Here is a 23,754-nt window from a genome sequence, read left to right as displayed (position 1 = left end):
GGCTTATTTTCCCAGAGTGGAGCTTATAAGCACCTGCCACTGTGCCTGCCCAGCTTTTTTCTCCCTGTGGGATAAACCACAAAACCACAGCCATATAGTGAGTAGCTTTTCTATTGCAGTGATAAAACACCATGAACCATAGGGCCAACCTGGGCTACAGAGTCAGACACTGTCTGTAAAACAAAACAAGACAACAAAACAAAAAGCAAGATTTCAAAATATGTGACTAAAAAAAATATTTCCCAAGCCTGGGGAAGATGGCTCAGTGGATAGAGTCTTGTTACACACATGTGATGACAAGAGTTCAGATCCTCAAAATCTATCTAAAAAGTTAGTGGGCACACCAGATGCTAGGATCCCCAGGGCTCATGAGGCAGGGACAGGGTCTTAGGGGCAAGCTGGAGAGTTCCGGTAGCTTGCATCAGTCAGTGAGCTCTAGGTTTATTGAGAGATGCTGCTGTGACTGAGAAAGACATTCAACCTCAATTTCAGGGCTCCACACTCATATACACACATGTATGTATATAACATATGCTTGTGAACATGAATACACACATGTACACATATTATGCATACTGTGTTTGTTTAAATGTTAATGTTCCTCATAGGTCCAGATGTTTGAAGATTTGGTCCCCAGTTGTGGCTCTGGGTAGGTTCAGAGGTGTGGCCTTGCTGGAGAAAATATGTCACAGAGAGAGGGCTTTGAGATTTCAAAGTGAGGCATCATTCCCGGTTTACTCTCTGTTTCTTGCTTTCTGGTCAAAATGTGAGTTCTCATCTTGCTGTTCCAGCTGCCATGCCTGTTGGCTCCCTACCCTCTAAAACCACAAGCCCAAATAAGCCCTTCCTTCTTGCTTTGGTCACATGTTTCATCATTGCGATAGAAAAGTAACTAATAGGCATCTACAAAAATTTCCACAGAAGTAGCATTAATCATTTATCATATTCTGTTAGTTTTACAAAAATTTGATCATCTTTAAAAAACCAAAAATATGTAACAAGCGTATGTTGTTCCTGCTTCCATGCCCATCTACTCTGATTTGTGGCTCTTGTCTGAATATGCTCCCTGGAAGTTTCTTAAGTGTCCTTCCAAGTGTTCTTGTATGCAAATATAAACATATATGCAGATTCTCATTGTCCCTACATTCTTCCTACAAAAATAGCATTTGTTTGGCATTTGACTTCCTTTTAATTTTAATTTAATGCTTTTTTTTCTCAAAAATTGAGACAGAGTTTCTCTGTGTAACTCACTGAAATCTACCTGCCTCTGCTTCCTGAGTGCTGGGAATAAAGGTGTGCACCACCATGCTTGGATGGCATTGGGCTTCTTATGCTTAAATATTGTAGGACAAAGGAGATTTTATATTCACTGAATCAACGTACAATTGCTTTAAGATTTTTTTTGTCAATTCCGTAGGTAAACACAAGTTTGTAGTGATTTTTATGACTGTTAAATGTTCTGCCAATTATTCATTTTTCTCTTTCATACATGCAGGAACACTAATCAAAAACCATAGTTTGGTTAGCTTTTAACTTTTAAGTTTGAAAATGGGGTAATTTACATTAGTTGATGGTTACATAGATTAAAAACAAGCTTCTGTGGCTTGAGTTCCTCCTTTTACTATGATAAATAGAATAATAGCTATAAAAATATAATCCGTTCTTTGTAGAAAATATGCTCATTTTTAAAGAGGCAAAACCATCCAGTTATAACAATGATATTTGTGATAGGTTGCATTCTGTTGTGAAAGTATGTTGCAATCTTAACTCAAGTAACTATGTTACCTTATTTGGTTAGCTGAGATCAAGAAGATGGGTCCTAATTTAACATGTTGGCATCTGCATTGAAGGGGGAAATGCAGATAACACAGATATGTTCAGAGAGACTATATGGTGAGTGACAGCGGAACAAGCTATTTGCATGCCAAGCAACACTTGCAGCAGCTGAGAGAGGCTGGGAATGGAGTCATCTTAAGTCCTCTGGAGGAACTGATGGGGTGCACCTTTATTGCAGACAGCTAGCTACCGTGATTGTGAGATTTCTGTTTGTAGCACTTTGTATGGCAATCTTAACTAACAAAATATTATTCATAAATCCTCCTATTAAAACTGGTTAGAGTAGGAAAACCACATAGAAAGCCTAGCCTTTCAACATTAAAGCAACACTTGTACTTATATTAGTAAAATGACATGGTGTCTGGGATTTACTTCTCTATTTGCCAGTCACACGGAGTTACGGAAAGAGATGCAGCACACTGCATTTCCCAGTTCTTAAATGTCCTGCTGAGTTGTTGTTGTTTTAATGTAGTCCAAGCGAATCTGTAACTTAAACATATCTGTTTCTTTTGCATTCCTACATAAACTGTTACAGGTATGCAATACTAAGGCTAAAAGAGAACCTAATGATAATCTTTGGGGATGATTATGAGATGTCATTCTATGAGCAAAGCAAATTATCACCACAACTCCAAGTAGAAATATTCATTTTTAGAAAGAAATTGCCAGAGTCCTGTCGCCCAAATTTTATCTTCTTTGGTATTGTTAAAATATTCATAAGTAGGGTTTTCTGTTATTATTTTTTGTTAGTAAGTTTTATACTAAAGTCTATCATTTCTGTGATGGCAGTGCAATGCCATGATTTAATTTGAGGTAAAAAAAAATGATTTGTTGACTGCTTAAGAGGCCAACTCTGGGTTACATTTTAATATTTGTTGGTTTATGTTGGAATCCTCTTAGGGTGAAATAGATATTACATACATATCTAACACACATAAATTATACTGAAAGTGTTATACTTTAAAAGTTATTTATAAACAAAGTTCATCTTATATGTATACCATTTGTAGACACCACACATTAAATAGAATTACTCTATTACTAAGTCAGCATGCCACATCTCAACGGTAATGCATAATTAATAGCTTTGTTTTCCATTTTTTAGTAACTAATGTCTGCATCATTTCCTCTAAATTATATTTAAAATCATAATGCAAGGTAGGTAGCATTATAGCAGACCGCGTACAATTAATTGATACAGTGGCTATAAGTATCTAAAAGAATCCTTTCAGGCAGGTGAGATGGATTCCTGGCACCCACACGGTGTAAGGAGAGACCTGCTGCTGGGTGTCCTCTGACCTACACAAGCTGGAACACACACACACACACACACACACACACACACACACACACACACACACACACAGACACCACACAGACACACAGACACCACACACACACACACACACACACACACACACACACAGACACACTGTGCTGCTCAGTAAACTATGTAAGAAATACTTTATGTATTTGCCAATGAAAAAGTATCTTTAACGTCGATCACATTCCCCTCTGGCTCAATGGAGAAGCGGGCAGCCATCTTGGACACGAGTTCAAAGGAGCCAGTTGGTTAATTCTTAGGGGAATCACAATGCATTTTGATTCTCATCAGCTCTCTGATTTCTCTCACCCCTTCAGCCAGAAAAGCCCTTTCCTGGAAGGCAGCGCTGCGGACAGCTGAACTGGGTTCTGGATTCTATCCAGAAATTGGGGGACTGTAGTTCTTACATAGCAGCGGTCCAGTGACTCGCCCTTTAAGTGAGACTGTGCATCTAGCTGGCTTGCTTTGGTCATTTTCAAAGTTTTACAATTTGAGTTTGCCTTTAGACCCTGTGCTTGTACTTTTGAACAAATCTGGCTTTATTCGCTGAAACATTTAACTGCTTCTTATCAATTGCCACCAACAGGCAACTCACCAGGCAACACGGTCGTGCATGAGTTTTGCAGCCGGCTGCCCATCACTGCGGGAAAGGAATGACAAGAAAAGAATCCCGAAATTCTCAGAACTGACGTGGGGAGCCACCCCGCGACCACACACAGCCTCAAGCCTGGCCACAGACCTCACGGCTTTTTATGTGATAATTAGTAAGTCTCCCGCATTTGGGTCGAGCACGCGTTTTTTCTTTTTTTTTTTTTTTTTAGGCATAGCAGCCGCTGGCTGGAGTCACACGCACTTTGTCCTGACTGCGGTGAGCTGGGGCCGCTCGCCCATGGCTGACCCAGCTCGGTAGTCACCGCAGCCCGGAGCGCGGGGCTGAGGAGCCGAAAGGCCGGGGCCCTCGCAGCCGCCCGAAGACTAGCGGGGCCGCGCCGGGGGGAGGGGGGTGGTGTTGGGGAGGGAGTGGGAGGGCGGCGGGGACGGCGGGGAGGCGCGTGCCCGCGGCGGCGCGCGCGCGCGGGAGAGTCCGGTGGCGGCGGGCGGCGCGCGCACGCCGGCCCAGGAATGAATGGAAGGTTCAATCTGGCGCGCTCGGCGCGGGCAGCCAATGACGCGGCTCGGCGCGGCGGCAGGCAGGTGTGTGCGAGCCTCCGCCTGACGCAGGGCTCGGGTCCAGCGGCTCGGGCTCACGGCGCCCGGCCCTCGTCCCCGGGACTCGGCGTGGCCCTGCGGCTCGCGATGTGCGGGTCCCCGCGGCCGGGCTCCCTCAGGAAGTGACAGGCTCGCGGGCGGCGCGGCCATGAGGCCGCGGAGGTGAGCGGCCAGCGGCGCGGGCGCGGGTTGGGCGCGGGCTGGGCGCGGTGCGCGCGGGTGCGGGTCTAGCACGTGAGCGGCGGCGTCGAGCGGAGCCGGGCGCGGAGGCGCGAGCACGGGGAGGGCGGCGCGGAGGCGCGGGCGCGGCGGGCCCCGCGGCGGGCGGCCGTGCGGGAGGGAGCGCCGCTGACCCCCCGCCGGACGCCCGCTCTCCCGCCCGAGCCGCGGGCGAGCCGCCCATGTACTTCCGGGTTCACACCTCCGAGGCTTTGCCGGGCGGGCGGGCGGGCGGGCGCGGTGCAGTCAGCGTGGCCGCCCGGGCTCGCCGTGCGCGGCTCGGGCGGGCTCGGAGCGGGCGGCCGGGCGGGCGGCCGGGCGCGGGGTCTCGCGGCTCGCTCGTGCCGCGGTGCGGGCTCCCAGGACGCGGGACGCCCGCCAGGGGGGAGACGCCGCGCCGCCGGCCGCTGTGTAGGCGCGGCGTCGGGGAGCCGGGCTGGGTGGCGTCCGTTCGCGATTTCGAGTTGGGGGTTTGAAGAGAGCCCAGGAAGACAGATGTCGGTGGTGTTTGATAGAGGATAGAAGCCCGGAAGAAGTGCAGCAGCCCTGGCTGACTGCGGGTCCCGGAGGCGGGCTCTTCATGAGGATTTGCAGTCCGAGGACTTTTGATTATCTGAACGTTGATAAATACTGAGTTTCCGAGTAACATCTTGCGATATGTATTTAGTCCCCTTATTGCGCAAATACCTTAAATGTAAGTAATAGTAAGTCGGCCATTTTGGATTGTTTCATGCTGGGGTGAAGTCTTAGGTGCCAGCGTTTTTCATATGTAGGCTCTTAAGGTTGTCGTGTAATATTAGTATTCACTGACATCGTTTCTCCCGGAAAGATTTTCATGCTTATAATTGTATACGCAAGAGAGGAATACGTGGAGTTCCTCTTTTATTGTAGGTGTTATTTCTTGGTAAAAAATACTGTGGGAGTGAAGGTGGTATGCCATCTAGTATTACAGTGATTTGAAACATTTTACAGTACTGCTAGAAAACTTAAAGTGATTTTTCTTCACTGATCAGGAAGTTATCTTTCATTTTCAAGTGTGTGAAGACTAACAGTTGAACAATAATGGAAAACATCTTTTTAAAACAAAAAGGTAAAAGCCTTTTAAAACAAAAATGTGTAAAAGCCCACTAGTAAATTATAAAATATCACGACTTTATCAGATCTTTCAAAGAAAGCTTTAACAGTTAAAATTGAGTTATCTGAAATGTGTGTCACTTTTTGTAATTCTAGTAAATGTAAATTTGTGACATGACATCTTCCTACAGTGTATGAATTACATTGTAAGTTAACAAAGGAATATGGCATAACAATCCATTTAAGTTACTAATTAGCAAATTAGTAATATGTTCATCTTGAGACAGTTCTCAAAGAAATTTACTTTTATTAAATATTAATATTGAGTTGTCTTTATGTGTATGAACTACTGAAGTCTAATGTGCCTGGTTTCTTAAAGAGCTTTAGGAATTAAACTGCCATGGGCTTCTTTTTAGTACAAGAGGAAGGGAGAAGATTCCCATGACTAAGGAGTTTTAGACCTTCCAATTTTTCGTGTAAGATCAGCTGATTGTTTTTTAATAATAAAATAGCTTAAGTGTTTAAGGAATTAAACATATTTAGTGCAGATTGCTGATATGAATGATCAGCTTAGAGATACTTTGCAATAGATTTGAAGCTATATGATCCGGTGATTATATTACCACTTAACCTTTTCAAATAATTAGTGTATTTTTATATATGTTCTATGACCCAACTTCTTTGAGAAAGCATGAAAAATTTGTTGTGAAATTAAATTCGAGTTCAATAAAAAAAAAATCAAAAAACAAAAACCCAAACCAAACCATACTGGGTTGGAGGTCTTTGTAAATGAAGTAGACTGAGATTTAAAATGCTTATGCTTCGTTTTCAGATGACTTATTTTAAAGGGTGTTGCACATATTAAGTACCCAAACCCACCAAACTTTGAATAAAGTTTTATTTTTGTGTTGACCCTAATGAGAGAAGAGGTGGGTGTATTACCTGTTTGAAACTTTAATAATGGTTGGTATCTCATCTTGTCATTGTAACACATTGCTATAATACTGTGCAATTCATAGAGGAGAAAATATACTCCCGAATAAAACATATATACATGATATTCGTCAGGTGAAAGGGCTGGTGTCTTTAAAATAATTGAAGTGATACCACAGTTCCCCAAGCTCTGATGAGATGATTTATAAACATCTTAATTCGTAGTTGATTAAGATAAAAGAGAAATAGGAATATGGAGATGGTAAACTTAGAAGTAATTAAAGCTACTGATCATGAAAGGAACATTAAAATATTTCATTAGGTAAAGGATTATTTTGTTGTATTTAAATGCTTTAAAACTAGTCAAAGTAATGCATTTTCTTTATAAACAATCACCGTTTTTGTAAGCAAGAATTTCTAGCTTGACAAGGAGAACAATGGAAATTCTTTATATCCGGATACTTAAATTTATTTGTTTATACATATCTAAAATATGATTTATAGGATTACATTAGTCATGTACCATGCATATATACTTAATGGTATTATGCTGAATTTCTCTGCCGGGATGACTCTACAAAGTCGCTGACCACAGTGCTGAATCAAGACAGCCATATTGGTCCCTATTCAGTCTAACTGGAAACTACACAAAAATTGTATATGTGTGTTTTATATGGAATGTCATTTAATTAGTTCTTCACCCACTAGTATTGTACTCATCCAGAAGATGTGATATAGAAGTTTTATCCCTAAAGTATATTAATTTACTGTTCAGTATTGATTTTGAATAATATGTGTGAAGTCAATAGGATCAATGCTAGAGGTTTCTCATTCTTTGAAAGCTGTTGCTTCCTGTGACAGAATTTTAAAACTAGTTTAATCAGCCAGTGAATTAACTAAAAAGAGCATGATTTTAGTTAATGAAAATGCAAGATTGTACATGAATTTTTGTTTGCAAGTTTTGATTGAGGTTTGCATTCTAACACCATCAAAATCAGCATCAAAATGTGTAGTTACCAAATACCAAATTATAAACTCTAAATAAATTCTATTGAGAAATAGAGATGTGAGCAGTTTCCAAAAGAATAGAAATTTTGAAATAGTCTTAAGTTAGCACTTTGGAGAAATTAATTTTCTGTTCTTTGAGGCAAGATAAACATGCGGATGTGAGTGCTCATAGTGATTGGTGCATTGTGCTCTCTGCTGCGTGACGGCAGCACTGGTGGGAAACAGAACTCAGTAGAACGCATTGTAGAAATTATCTGAAGACAATTGTGTTAGTGAACACATTGGCTATTTTAGCAAGAGAAGTACTATTTTAAACATAGAACTTTGACATTGTTTTCTAAAAATAGAGTGAATTGACATTCAGATCATCAATTAAGGGCCAAAGGTGACAAACCAAGACAAAGAGCTTGTAGCTCTTTTTAGGCATTCAGTTTCTAGTTTTTTCCATGTTTGAAAAAAACTTAATTATATAGAAAGAAGACCTAGTGTGGAATGACTAGTTCCAATGATGGAAGAAGAGGAAGGTGGTTCAAATTGTCCAGATATTTCAAATCAGTGCTTTTAGTTGTTTGTTTGGTTTTGTTTTTTACATGTTAATAAATGCCAGTGATGTGCTGCAAGTTTTTTGAATTTCAGATAATCCCTTTATACAAACAGTGGTTTAAATTCTTTCAAAACTTTTCAATGCCATATTCTAGGCTACATGTGAGGGTTAAAAATATTTTATGGTAGATTTAAAATTTTAGAGAAGAAATCTATAAATGAAGAAATAGTTCTGAAGAATTCACCCCTCTTAATTAAAATGCTATTGATTTTTATATAACATGATATTACAGTGGTCATTGTCAGTGATGTGATCACAAGCATTGTTTTTATTAAATTAAAATGTTTTAAAACTGTGTATTAAAACTATTTGGAATGTGCTAAAAGTTCTGTTATTTATTTACTTCTGCCTCTGATAATATAAACACTTAAGCATTAACAATGTATATTAAAACTAAAATATGTCAAATAAAATGTTAACATTGTAATTATTATAGCCATTTAGTTTCACTTGGAATCACTTCATTTACTCCATAAGAAGGTATTTTAAAGTTCTGTGAGAGCCTTCAACAGTCTTGTGATTAGCTTTATAAAGATAAAAAGTTTGCCACTGTTTGATTTTCTTTTTGATCTAAAACTAATTTTGCCATTTTTTCTACTCTTAAATGTGACTGACTTTAGTTATATATAACTATTATTTCATCTGTTAGAAAGTACAGACATTTGTGTTAGAAAAACCATTATGCTGTATCTCATCTGTATTGTAATTCAACTGTATTGTGTAAATTTAAAGAGTTGTGTTTAGCAATTAACATTTGTTCCATGCTCTTTACCTCTGTGCAGTCTTGACAGTATGCTAGTTGTCTGAAGTTTTATTTTCTACAAGGAATTATTTGTTTACAGCATATGAAGAGTTGGTAGACATGAAGCCAGTAAAATTTCAGATTGCAAATTGACTGAAAAGTTAAATATATCTTTCTGATTTGCAATATTATAAATATTGCCCTCTTATAATGTATTGTAAGTTAACTCACATGCTTTTATATATAAAAATAATTTTTGACTTTGATTTTTTCAAAGGTAACATAAAATTCTGTTCTCATCTTAATTTTTAAATGTTTCATAACATTTTCTTGTCTTAAAATTCTCATAACCTAAGATTTTTTTAAATTGTAAAACTGCATGTATTTGTGTTTAACTTGTACATTATGTAAGGTCTTTACCTTTGTATGGTTCAGATACAACATAAATAATGTATCCAATTATTGCTAAAATTACAGTAGGATGTTTAGTTGAGTTACAAGGTAATTTATTCTGATTTTAGGTAGGATTTGAATTTAGTCTGCTAACTAAATTTGTATCAAATGATTACAATATGATTTTAATTACTATCAAACATTTTTAGAGCGTAGTTTAAGAACATTTTGATAGAAGTACATTTTAATAAAATTATTAAAATTCTACATCTAATATTTTGTTTATATGTGTATGTTATATTTTAAGTTATTGTCAGTGTAAGTATGTATGGTGCTTTAGATTTTCCCTGATGTTACTTATTTGCTATTTGTTCCATGCTTTTTAACTAGTTTCTTTTTAAAACTTTCTGAGCTATTTTAAGAAAAATCATTAGCTGGGTAGTGGCAGCACATGCCTTTAATCCCAGCACTCAGGAAGCAAAGGCAGGTAGATTTCTGTGAGTTCAAGGCCAGCTTGGTCTACAGAGCTAGTTCCAAGACAGCCAGGGCTACACAGAGAAACCCTGTCTCAAAAAAACCAAAACAAACAGACAAACAAAAAAACCAAAAAGAAAAAAAAAAAGAATGCATTGTACATTGTTGCCTACTTTACTTTCCAGAAATGTATTTGATATAGTAATATTTAAGATGTATTAGAAATAGACTAATTTTTGTTGTAAGCTGTAGGTTGAATATTTTCTAAGTCAATATCTTTATATTAAGTTTAGTCTGTACTGATAATTAAACATATTTAATATCTCTTAAAAGGCTGGGGAATTGTGGAATAATCCTTCTGTGGTGAATATTATTTTTGATTGCTATCACTTTTGCTGACATAAAGCTAGCTTCCCTTTTGTTAATATTAGAAATAAAAGTTAAACAAAATTCAGAATAATATGAAATATACTAGTATTTTTAAATTCATTACTCAGTTTTGTAGGCATAACAGTTTGTCAGTGTTTGAATGACTTAATTCAAAGTGAGAATCATTTTCCTATGCAGTTAGTTACCATAATGGGCTTTAACAACATATAACAAATATTTTTCTGTATTTTAATGAAAAGCATTACATTTAGGAATGTTTGTAATTCATAGTGATTATATGTAAGGTAGCAGCTCTAAAACAGAAGTGATGTGTGTTTGTGTGCATGTATGTGTCTGTACGTTTGTCTATATCTTATGTATACCATGCTGCAGATTGAATCCAGTAACTCATGCATGCTAGAAGCCTACCATCTAAGCTACATTCTCAGCCTTTATATATTTAAAGAAGCTAAAATTGAAATTATGTATGTACTTTATAGGTTCAATACTCAATAATCAACTCACTTGTGTAAAGTTTTTTTTCTCCTTTTGTAGAAGACTAGGGAATTGTTTTTCCTGTTTTAGTTCTTTGAGACAAGAGTTTCTTTGTGTAGCTGGAACTTACTCTGTAGACCAGGTTGGCCTTGAACTCACAGAGATCCACCTGCGTCTGCCTCTCAAGTGCTGGGATTAAAGGTGTGCATCACTTACCGCCTGGCCACAGGAATTATCTTTTAAAATAAGTTTCAAAGCTAGGCTATATTGTGAGTTACAGGGTAGCCAGCCAAGCCAGGGCTACATAGAGAAACCCTGTCTTGAAAAAACCAAATAAAGAGAGAAAGAAAGAAAGGAAGGAAGGAAGGAAGGAAGGAAGGAAGGAAGGAAGGAAAGAAGGAAAATGCAGGATAACCATAATGAACTAAGTATACTACAATCTTTGCTGCCATACATAGAGCCCAGTGAAGTTGGGAGAAAGAACATCTTCACAAGGCTATTACAGTAAATTAAAACCGTTATTACATGGCAGAAGCACTGAACTGTGTAAAAGTATAAAGATGCACTGCAAGTAGAAGTCTAAATGATGAACAGGGGAACAGGGGTTAGTCTAGTGGTGTGGCAGAGAAATGTATAGTTTTCATTTAACTTTAAGCAAAGTTAACGAGTGCTATATGAAGTAGTTTAGGATAATTAGAATATTAAATAAAAATGTCCACATATAAAATATAAGTAGCTGTTTTTGTACTACTAATATTTGTATGCATTTAAGTAATTATTTTCTTTTGAAAATGAATTTTATTTTATTCATTTACTTTTTTTTATTTTTCAAGACAAGATTTCTCTGTGCAGCCCTGGAATTTGCTGTCCTGGAACTTGCTCTGTAGACCAGGCTGCCTTCCAAGTGCTGGGATTAAAGACACATTTGTTGTGACTGCCCCAATGAAAATGAATTTTAAGTAATTACATATAATATCTACCTAATTCCAACTGTAGTCATTCAGTAATAGTGTATGGATTGATTATAATCCATTTTAAAACTTGATTCTATTTGGTAACTTTTAATTTGAAAAACCGGTATGACATATTTGTAATCCCAGCAGACTGTGTCAAGAGGATGGTGAGTTTGAGACTAGCCTGAACTAAAGAGAGATATCCTGTCTTCAGAAACCAAAGGAAAGAAAATAAAATAGGAAAATTGGAGTCATGTAGGTTCATGTAGTGCCTTGTTCAAGGTCTTGGTTCTAGTCCAGCAAACAAATAAGACCCAAGCATTAGTCAAATATGTGAATTCTGTGTAATAATTTAATTTTATTTTCTGTTGAAAAGAATGCTAATATAAGATCCTAATAATGTAAAATATCTTATATGAGTTTGTACAATTGAAAATTACTCTGAAATTCAGTTGATAATTTAAATATATGAGTATTATTCAAGTTGCTTGGATTTTTTTTTTCTTTCTTTCTTGGATACTTTGAAGTCTGGATCCTTCCTTTATAATTACGAATTTTTGAGCCAGGGAGTGGTGGCACATGCCTTTAATTCCAGCACTCATGAGGCAGTGAGCAACAGGCAGATCTCTGAGTTTGAGACCAGTCTGGTCTACAGAGCAAATTCCAGGACAGCCAGAGCTACACAGAGAAACCTAATCTTGAGAAACCAAAGGGGAGGGAGGGAAATTCTTGTTTGTTTTTGACACAGTGTCTCACTATGTAGCCTTGATTGGCCCGGAGCTGGCTGAGTAGCTGGCCTTGAATGTACACAGAGTTCTGCTTGCCTCTACCTTCTAAGTGCTGGGATTAAGACATTGGGCACTATACCCTGTGCTCTCTCTGGTGTTCTCTCTGTCTCTCCATGTCTCTCTCTCTCTCATGAATGTCTGGTAGTTCATAACTGCCTGTAACTCCAGCTCCAGAGTCTGACACCCTCTTTTGCCACTTTGGGATCCTGCATGTAAAATGTACACACCTACATGCAGTCACATACATAAAAAGAAAAATAAATAGGGTCTTATTCTAGGCTGGCCCATCAGGGTCCACCCTGGGCAGCCTCCTGAGTGCTAGGATTAAGACATTTGCCATCATGGCTGGCTATTGTTACAACTCCTGACTTAAATAACAGTGTTTAGTCAGTTCTGTGATAATGATTTTGACTTTATTATTAGAAAATTAAAAAATTAACCTCATTTTCTATATTTATACATCTTTAAAATCACTAATTTGAACTTTTTTGTGAGTGTAAGCAAATGGAGGGGACCAAGTATAGACTGTGGGTTGTTATAAATTAGGTGTTACTGAGATAAGTTATAATTGACACACACATAAACAGATAGCGGGGACTAAGTATTGTCTGTAGGCTGTTAAAAGTATAAATCAAGACCCTACTGAGGTAATTTATAATAGACACACTCATAAATTAGTTGAGAAAAAAAGACTTGAGATGCACCTAATGTGAAAGAGAGCTTATTTGAGTAACATTTACTGAGCTTTGCTAAAGTTATGGCCTGTCATTATCTTGTTTATTTTTGTTATAAACACAGGATAGCTGAAGGAGTTAATGTATAGAAGTTCATGTGTCTTTTTTTTTTTTTTTACATTCTTTTATTGTTTTAGATGTTAGTTGGTCTTGGTTTGTTCTTTTGTAAAAACAAAACAAAATAAAACAAAAACAAAACCAGAGTCAACACAGTGGATCTCACTACCTGGGAAAGCCTCCATTTCCTTTTGAGAAGGCATTAGATTGCAACTAAAGTATTAGCATCTAATATATTTTGTGTTTGTCTCTCTCTCTCTCTCTCTCTCTCTCTCTCTCTGTGTATGAATATATATCAGATAAAGAATGTATGTGTGAATATATATCAGATACAGAGTCTAAAACCAAGGTAAGAAAATACATTGACTGTATTAGGTGATTAAATGCATGTTCAAACCGATCTGTTGTTCCAACTTTAGTAACTGAATGATAACTCAATAGCCAACAGGATGTTCTCTTCTGAGTGCTATTACTTGTGTGGCATATTCATTGCAAATTTCATTGTGTTGTAGCATTTGTTAACAGCTATGCTAGAAACATCAATACTTAATTTATATCCATCCATCCATCCATCCATTGATTTTTCAAGGTAGGGTGCCTGCGTAGCCCTGACTGTCTTGGAAATTGTTTTATAGACCAGGTAGACCTCAAACTTAGATCTACCTGCCCCTGCATCTGGAGTAACTGGAAAAGGTGTGTGCCACCACACCTAGTTTAATACTTAAATTTTTAAAATGAAGAGCTTTTAACTTTTAAAATTTGGGTTAATATGTATTTTACATCTTTAAATATAGTATTTTACATCTTTAAATATAGTTAATTATTAATTAAATATATTATTATTCAAGTATTTTTATCTTTAAAATGTATTTGAAAGCTGGGTGTGGTGGCAAGCAATCCTCCAGAGGCATACGGATCTCTTGAGTGCATGTCCAGCCTAGCTTACATTAGGAGTTCTAGGACAGCCAGGACTACAGAGAGAGACCTTGCTGCCCCTCCCCCAAAATATTTGAAGCTAGGCACAGTGAGTCATGCCTGTAATCCCAGAATTTGTCTGTAATCCTAGGATTTGGGGGACTGAGGCAAAGGATTACTCTGCGTTTGACCTTATCCTGGGGTACATAGTTGAGACCCTGTCTCAAAAAATTAGAAAAACAGTGTTTGTAACAATAGATCTAGTAATCAGTGGTATAGGATTATAATTAGTTTTTCAGGAACATGACTAATTTCTCATGATTATTCTTCTAAAATACATCTGAATAGTCAAATTTATTGAGAAACATGGTATTGTAAATTAGGTATATTTTTTAACTGAAAAATAGTGAGTGCTTACACATTTAATACTAGAACTTGGGAGGCAGAGGCAGGTGGATCTTTCTGAGTTTGAGGTCAGCCTGATCTACAAAGAGAGTATCAGGATGGTCAGGGAAGCTGTGTCTCAAAAAAACAAAGCCAAACTGACAAACAAAAAATTTAAAGATACATTCATAAAATTGTGACAATTACATCTGAATGCTCATTTTATTTTTTGAAGTGTATACTTTGATAGAGGTTTACAGATAAGTTTATGGCAAGTGGTTATCCAACTCAGTCAGGGAGGTGACTTTGTAAAGATCAGTTTGTAGGTTAGTTCCCAGAGTTAAAATATGGACATTTATTGTTTCTAATTTGAGTTATTAAGTTGCAGAGGTAGAATAGATTGCTACTGTAGTACTGACTTGAGCTCTCTGATTTTAGGTTCTTCAGAAGATGATGAGGTCATTCAACCAGGTTTCAGCAGCCCCAGGTTAGTCCGTTTTTGAAATTCAATGTTTTACCTAACCTCATGCCTTGAAAGAGCAGCAGAGGCACATGAGAGGACTTTACTGCTTGGGAGGATTGGCATCAGATCCTGTATACTCCATCCAGTTGGGTGGCTGGTGGCATGTTCTGCTTGCCCCACCTTCTGTTTGACAGTGTTTGGTTTTGTGTCTTTTTTCTCCATAAGTTGAGCAAGACAGATAACATAACACTTATGGAGACAAATCCATTGGTTATTAATTTCTGGAATTCCCAATATATGCTACCAGATATCTATTGAATTAAAGCTCAGATATGGCATGTTTTCAAATAATTCATTGTATGTAAAGTAGACTTTCTGAGGAAGTTTCTTTCATTTCACTAATCCAGGGAGCTTCATTTATTTTGCTCTTTATTTTAGATACCAAAGTCTGCTTATTATCCTATTGTAAAATGGGATTAGTTAAAGTTAAACCCAGACTTAAGACATGAAATTTTATTTTCTTACATTATTTTTTCAGTAATACTATTATTTGGTAATGTTACCCTGGCATATTCCCTAATGAATTAAAATCCTGTCTGAGATTCGTTAATTTGTTTTTCTTGTCTTGTTTTTGAGAGAGGGTCTTACTATGTGGCCCTAAACCCTAACCCTGCCTGTCCTGAAACTTGCTTAGTAAATGAGGCTGACATAGACCACACAGAAATGTGCCTGTCTCTGCTGTGAGTGCTGGAATTAAATGTGTGTGCCTGCATACATAGTACTGCTGCCTTTTGGCAAGCACTACTTTTGTGTTCGCCAAAAGTTAACATGTTGATGATGCCCTAAATGAGTTTTATGAGAAGAACACTGCTAAAATTTGCTACAAAATGTTAATATATCATTTCCTATCTTAATATTGATTGTGGGGTTTTCCTGGAGGTAAACTGGCATGTTTCTGTTTGGAAAAAAAGTTCCCACCAATGTGTTAAGTGACTGCAATAAAGTTTCTTGCCTGTTTTCTCTTGATGAAAAAGGGAGTTGGAAATGAGGTACTGCTTTCCCTAAAGGGAGGGTGTCCTGAAGGCTGGGCTTTAAACAGAAAGGCTTTGACTGCCAATGAGACAAGGTTTCAAGCAGTTGATGGGGAAACTGAAGCCCCAACAATTTAGTGAGTGGCCAGAGGCTGCCAGGTTGGTGGGACCGAAGCTTCAGCCTCAGATGTTAGCTGGCTGGTTTTTCTCCGGGTTTGCTTCTCACTGTTCTCAGGTTTTATCCCCACCTTTCTCCATCTCCTAACCCTGCTGTGCTAAGTAAACTCTTCAGAGTAAATATTGAAATACTCCTAAGAGGTACACCATCCTCTTTGCAGCTGATCATTTGTTTTTGTAGATGAGGCTTTAAATAATTAACTTGTAAATTATTTTAGGGGAGAGAGAATAAATATGTGCATATTGTGTTTTTCATCTTATAGACTCAGACATTTCTATTTACTGTAAAATGGTCTTAGAATTATGAAGCATACATGTACATGTGGAAAATAGTGCCTGTCACTTTTTTCAATTAAAGTTCTTTTGTGCTATTCTTAATAGTTATGGAAAGCTAATTTATTACTAGAGGATTGTTCACAAAGTTATCATTTTAACAAACATAATTTCAAAAAGTGTTGAGCAAAGCTTAGAAAATATGTGAGAAAAAGAATGCTCCATTTTTTTATTGCAAGAGAAAATGTCACTATAATGATAGTTTTTCAAAATAAGATTTTACACAATGGTGACTTTAAAATAATGCCCCATTTGTGAAATTTATTATTCTAAATTTTGTTTACTTAAAAAGTATCTGACCATAAAAACATTTACTAGTACCTTGTTTTTGAAATATAAGAGTAATTTGAATAAAATTCGTAAGATTTATGGTAATAAGTTTCTCTGTTTCCACAATGGCCTCCGAGCAATATAGTTAAGAGTCAGTAAAGAAAAATTTTAAGAGATTTTTGACAATTGTGAGTAGCTCTAAAAAGAAAAGTTGCTTGAAGTCAGGCCATTTTTGTCTCCCGGTTTAAAAAAAAAACCCCACACCACCAACAACAAAAAACTGAACGAGACCGGAATTTTGCCTTTGGAAACAAAAACAAACGCCTCAGGTTTTGGGGTGCCTCTCCTGACCCACTCAGTTGTGGGCTGGTTCCCTCTGACTCCCTGTGTTAATCCACTGGTGTTACTCCCAGCACTTTGCTGCGACGCGGGCACAGGGTAGAATCGGATCGGTTTTCCTGTGGGCAAGTCGATAGCCAAGCTGCCCGTGAAGATCTCGCGGGGGCACATGGGGGCCCCCAAATACACAGACCTGGAGTCCCCTCCGCCCTCCTGGTTTCCATATCCTCCTGAGAAGGCGCTGAGAACTTGTGGATGTGTTCACTACTTGCCAGCTCCAACTGCAGCCTCTGCAGTTTGCTCATTTTAAGCATGGCCGGCGGGGGCGGGGGCAGTCACTTTCCGAGTTTTTCATGACTCTGCACTGGACCTTGCTTAAGTTAGAACGTTCTGGCGTCTCATAGATAAAGAGGTCAAATTATAAATAATACATGCATAAATTAGGTAAAAAGTCTAGATTGGGGCTAATGTTTTATCCTAGGGGTGATGATAAGAATTTTGTTTGTTTTGAAGAGCAAGCCGACAAATGTTTAAAAGTGCCTTAGTAAGACATCAACAGCCTTCTTTGCAATGACTGGATTTCTAGAAGGAAGATGGTGTAATAAGGGATAAAGGGGAAAAGAGGGTAGGAGACAGAAAGGTGAGGAAGTTGCTAGAAGAAAAGGGAAGGAAGGGGCAGATGTGCCAGCTCAGGAATTGGGCTTGGGAACCCTGGGGGCTGGAGCTCCACCGGAAGGCGCTCGCTGCTGAGGCAGAGCTAGGGCTAGAGACCTTTCCTCCTTGCTGGCACAGGTCTCAGCTGTGGCGCACTGCTTCATAGTTTTCATAAGAACTCAACCGTGTTTATGTTTTAATAGAGTCACACGTTGCTTCTAACAGAAGCAAGGATGGCAGTCCTTCATTATGTTGTCGGGGTGTACCACCTTTTAAAACTTGGGACCCTAAGTGTGACACGCAAAGGCCATGCAATAGATTGCTTTTCATCTCCCTCCTGTGTTGAGTTGAGGAGTGAGTGTAGGACTTGAGCTAATTTTAAAGACGTTTTGGAAGAGCTATGATAAATCAAGCTGTGAAACATTTGGCTTTTGAAGGTTTAAAACATGCGTTTTAGTCAAACGCAGGTCTTTCTGGCACTAAAAAACAAGTAGGAAATGAGAAAAAAATTAAAACCAGAAGACGTGAGAAGGTGACAAATTGAAAAGCATTGTAGGAGACTCAGTAAGAACCATTTTATGAGAAAGAAGGACTCTGAGCCTTAAGAGCTTATGGTCAGTTTATAAAAAGGCTCAAAAGATTTGGGAAGGGACAGACAAGAATAATCTACTTAAAAGACAGCGCCCTAGTCCTGAGTTGATGAGGTTGTGTTTCCTTCTTTTCTCTCCCTTTCCCACTTCCTTCCTGTTTCTTTCTCTTGCCTCTTTCCCTCTCTTTTCCCCACCCCCAAGGTATGTAAATGGCTGTGCCTTAAATTCTTTGTGAATGAATTTTAGAGGTTTTCTCAGGGTTCCTAGTTGGAAAAGCCTCTACATAACTTGAAAGGCTGATGTCCCTCTCAGGAAGTGAATGAATTGATAACCTCTGACACCAGTGACCAGTCTGGTGAACCCTACCTTAATTAATGCTTTGAATACTGGAGGCCCCTAATCAGGCACAACTGTGAATCCCATACTGTACCATCCAGTGTGGTTCAGCACTGGTGTACCTATGTTACATATACCTCCAATATATCTGAAATTTGGCAAATTTAAGAAAGGAAGGACTCAGAATCCCCTTCTTATTGTTTCATTCTCACTAGTAAACTAACTTGTAGATTAAATGTAATTTACCATAATCAACCCAAAATTTACAAGCCTGTTAATTTTACGGTACTTTTTCATAAATAATAGCGCTATCCCAATTTACTTGAATACCTCTTCAGGTTATTTGATATTAGATTTTTTAAAACATAATTCTTTAAATTACAAAAAATAGCATTTAGAATTATATATTGTAACAAGCTTGGCAACAATCCATTTCTATTATTAAAATGCTGTTTAGTAAATGCTTTGTTAGCAAACAACCTCTTCAGAATGTGAGACTTGTTACACTTGGAAAATCATTTGGATTTTTAGGTTTTTTTCTCTCCACCAGCTGGCACATTGTTATCCTTCTCCAAACAAATAAAAGCTTGCCTCCTTCCTGAGAATGACAAAAGAAACAGATGAAAAAAAATCTTTCCAAATTGATCAGTTTTAATTGACACCATTTATCACAAACAGCTGAAAATAATTTCTTTATGTACTGATTATTTTCAGATCTGGGCCAATTAGTTTAAATTTATTTTTAGTTTTTCAGTATGTTAATAGGTGTATGGCCTTTTCATAATCCCAACATTTTAGCTTGTGTGAAGCATTGTTAGAATGTAGGCTTGCTTGGAGAGATGGGGGTGAGGGGGTGCGGGCATGGTGGGGGAGGGTCAGCTGGTAGCTTTGAAGAAGGGAAGTGGTATCTACAGTTTTTCTGTAAACTGCTTGTTTAAGAAAATGGGGGATGGGGCAGCAGAAGGCTGGTGGAAGCCTTATAATGTTTCAAAACAGGTAATGTTTTATATCTTAAAGAAGCGAAACGTTTCTTCATATATAATATCTTTCGAAATTTCGGTAAGGTGGTTAAAATATCATTATAAATACAATACATCCAATTTGAAAATCAAAAAGTGTTTTGATGCAGGGGCTAACAGGAAGGGACGGAACGAACCGAGAATTTGACCGTTCTGCTTGCTGGCAATAGACTTCTAAGATGTCAGGGTCCAGTTAATATTACACCGATTTACCTTTCCCCAATGTGCTCTGTCCCCACCCAGCAGTGCAAGCTTGTTTCTTCTACAGTCGCCTCTCCTGCATCACATCTCTCTTCACCTCCTCACGCCTCTCCCCTCCCCCTCTGCCTGAGTCTCCTGCTCTTGGGGAACAATCACCACTGATTGAGGTTCACCCTATGTTAGGCTGGAAAACTGGGCTGTTATTTAGGAAGTCATTAATCACATCTCCTCCCCCGGAAAGAGATGGCGGAGAAACCTGTGAAGTACAATTTCTTACTACACCTCTCAAAAATATTCTGAAATGAACAGCTCTATTTGATAGGAAATTAGTACCGATTTTTTTCAGTAGAATTTTATTTTAAATTTGAAAAATTCAGGTTGTAATTAGGTGTGCTTTTGCCTTTTGGTAGGTTTATGTTACCAGCATCTGAAGTTAATGGTTAACATAATTTTTAATTTGGACTTAAGAAGTACATATTTTCCCCCACGAATTAAATATTAAATTAACGTCCTTAAGGTGGCTTGGTGCTATGGAATAGAAGATTGCCCGTGTGGTGTGTGCGGGAATCATAACGTCAGTTTCTTCATTTAAATGGCTCCCCCTGTGAGATTAGAGAGGCTTGTATGTGGAGCACGCGTGTGCACAAATACCGACTATCGCTTTTCTAAACCAGCAATTCACAAGGACCCTTGGTTGTGTTTAAATAGTATAAAATTAGCATTCTGATTAATCGTAAAGAAGCATCGCAAATTGTCTTTAAGGGAACATGTTTGAGTCTTCCGTGTTCATTCATAAATTATTTTGATGTCAGCACAGATGAAATGGCGATTGGTTATCTCTTCCTCTTGCCAGCCCCTTAAGGATCCGAGGTGAAATTAGTAGCAAGAAAGCATGTAATTGACAAAGTCACGTGTGCTCAGGGGGCCAGAAACTGGAGAGAGAAGAGAAAAAAAAAAATCAAAAGAAGGAAAGCACATTAGACCATGCGAACTAAATTCGTGATCGCACAAAATCAAGATGTTAGGCGGATGCTGAAGATCACTCCGGTCCAAAGGGAAAGTTTTCATCTTTCGAGTTTGAAGCTGAGGGCCGGTGGGGCAACATGGCCGAAGGTTAATTTTCTTTTCTATTGTTTTACTGTGATTTCTTTCTTCTTTTCTCCCCTGCTTCTCCTCACTGCCCAGTTTCTCAATCCTGCTCGCCTGTCCCCCTTTACCCTAATAACTGGGCATTACCTCCCCACCCCCTCATAGTGCCATGGGGATTCGGCAAAAACCTATTGTTACAGATCTCCAAAATGTTTTGTACCGCCCACACTGATTCACAACTTGAAAAGCTTTCAGGGGGCTATTGTTTGAATTGTGCGCGTGTGGTTACGCGCAGTTTAAATTAGTGAGCCCAAGAAAACTTTCATACACCTGCCCCTTCCCCCATTCTACCCTAACTTTAATTGAAAGTTAGGGGGAGGGGAACGAATGCACATTGCAAATAACCCGGGACTCCTGTCTGCCGCATGTGCATTAACCAGTAGCCAACCATTCTAGGGATTTCTCTTTTCTCTTCCTGCTTGCTAGGAAAACTAACCTTGCTGAAAAATTACTCAATGTAAATTGGAATAGTATTAGGTCAGCAATATGTGAGTGAAGTGTCACAGGCTGTAACTGTAGAATGTTACGGAGCAACGGAGATAGATCAAAAAGTCTGCGGATGTCCAGAAACGTGGACGCTGGTGTGAGCCATGCAGCAGTGTGGCTTCCTCTCCCTGGCTTGGCTTTTAACCCTTTTCCTTTTAGACATTTTTTAAAGAAGGAAAACACTTACCAACTTTTTGTGTTCTTGCTTCTCTTACTCTTTCACAAGCAAAAACTTTATTTTATTTTATCTTTTTGGTTAAGCACAGTGTAGAAATGCAGACTAACCGACTTTTTGTCCTATTCCATGTCAGGAGGGGCAAGCAAAGGTGAAGAGCCAAAAAAGCTGCCTGAGCCGGCCGAGGAGGAGTCCCAGGTTCTGCACGGAACTGGCCACTGTAAGTGGTTCAATGTGCGCATGGGATTTGGATTCATCTCCATGATAAACCGAGAGGGAGATCCCTTGGATATTCCAGTGGATGTATTTGTACACCAAGTAAGCCAGACTTTTTAATCACCTCTTTGCCTGGTTACATGTGTGGGAGCTGGTCTCTGATTATGTTAATAGACATTAAAAATGCCCTCTGAAGTATATTTAAAGATGAAAATACTCATTAAAATCAGGTGATTTTAATGTACAGTTTTTAGGGCATGTGTACGTTCCTTCTAAGATATATTTTTCTAGATAAAAAGTGAAGTCTGATGTTTCACTCATTGATGTGATTTAATAAACCTTCCTTTCATTGAACAATGAAATTGCATTCTAGCATCCAGTATTATTGGCTTCAGATTGCCTGTGCCTAATGAATGAATGGGAAGTTCAGGAAGAAGCACCGTGGATCCTTGAAAGTTTTTAAAAAGCCAAACAATAAGCTTGTTGGAAGAAAGTATGGAGCACACTATATTTAGATACTTCTAATGACAGTACCATTTATACTGTTTTATCTTCTATAGGCATTTGCAAAATAATTTGGTTTTATAGTAAAATGAAGTAGAAAACCAATAATGAAGAGTGGGTTTAAAGACAAACCAGAAAAGATTTTTCGTACCTAAACCTTTAAGAACTGTTCCTCTTAGTTCATTGATCCAGGGATACTGTCTCTTTAAGAGAGTGAACTTAAAAAAAAAAAAAAAGAAAAGAAAAAAAGGCAGCCAAAGGCTGTTTAAAGCCTGATACTTGGTACATAGTAAATTTCTACACTTGTGTTATAGATTTTAAAAATGTTTAAATACCAAATGGAAGATCATTGTTTCCCATTTAAAAAACATTTCCCCAGGAAACAATAAATACCTATTTCTCGTAAATTCCTTTCCATTAACTGATTGCTTCAGAGTTGAGAAGAGTTTATAGTTTTCAGTAAAGGAAATAAAAATTCTCTAGTGAGGTAGGTCATGGACAGAAAGAGGCTATGAGGAAAGGGGTTTATTGGCTTTACCATCTAAGTTTAAAGGAAATAATGGATTTTATATTGCATGTTGACTGGCATAGAATCATGTCTGAAATACTGGTTTCTCTGCTAAAAAGTTTGATACTGTGTTATTTGTTCTCGTTCTTTATACCATACTCACCGAAGAAGATCATTTTAAATGGCAGCTATAACATAGGAACCATTCTGTTTAACGTGCTGTGTTCTGGTACTTTCTGACTTGACTGTCTGGTTGTATTTCTGTTTCCTAAAGGCCTGGTTGTTACTGCTGGCTGTCCACAGTGGAAACATGACATAATCTGTGAAATGAGACAATATAAATAATAAATAGATGCCTGGATATAGCCTACTAAATTTATGTTGCATATTCTGGTGTATTTTTCTTTTTAAAATTTTCTTATATTGAATAAGTAAAGTTGATAAATCTATTTTCTTGGACTCTTCTTCCCTTTTGAACCATTTTTAGGTTGTTAATTTGTTCTTTATGATGTCATAAATTTGTTTTATAGATGATAAATGAAAAAATAGCACTTTTTTCTTTGATCACACCTTGTTATAATTTGGTTTTATTTGTTTGGATATATATATATATACATATGTATATAAATAATTTTTTGTTTTTGTTTTTCAAGACAGTGTTTCTCTGTATAACTTTGGAGACTGTCCTGGCGCTCATTCTGTAGACCAGGCTGGCCTCAAACTCACATAGATTCACCTGCCTCTGCCTCCCAAGTGCTGGAATTAAAGGCGTGTGTCACCACCACCTAGCTT

At 38.2% G+C, this 23,754-nt stretch overlaps 1 protein-coding gene across 1 annotated transcript in view; it reads left to right on the top strand.

Moving 5' to 3' along the window:
• The first annotated feature begins 14,641 nt into the window (after nt 1-14,641).
• Nucleotides 14,642-23,754, top strand: part of Lin28b (lin-28 homolog B) — a 99,716-nt gene continuing 90,603 nt past the window's right edge. Inside the window, exons 1-2 of the mRNA XM_040733245.1 lie at nt 14,642-14,998; nt 21,871-22,052. Of these exons, the coding sequence (XP_040589179.1) occupies nt 14,962-14,998; nt 21,871-22,052 (219 nt within the window). The 5' untranslated portion in view covers nt 14,642-14,961. The remainder of the gene's footprint in view (nt 14,999-21,870; nt 22,053-23,754) is intronic.

Source organism: Mesocricetus auratus, unplaced genomic scaffold (genome assembly GCF_017639785.1).
Source record: "Mesocricetus auratus isolate SY011 unplaced genomic scaffold, BCM_Maur_2.0 Super-Scaffold_100029, whole genome shotgun sequence".
Taxonomy (NCBI): domain Eukaryota; kingdom Metazoa; phylum Chordata; class Mammalia; order Rodentia; family Cricetidae; genus Mesocricetus; species Mesocricetus auratus.
Note: the sequence above shows the minus strand (reverse complement) of the source record. Positions and strands in the feature narration are given on the sequence as shown.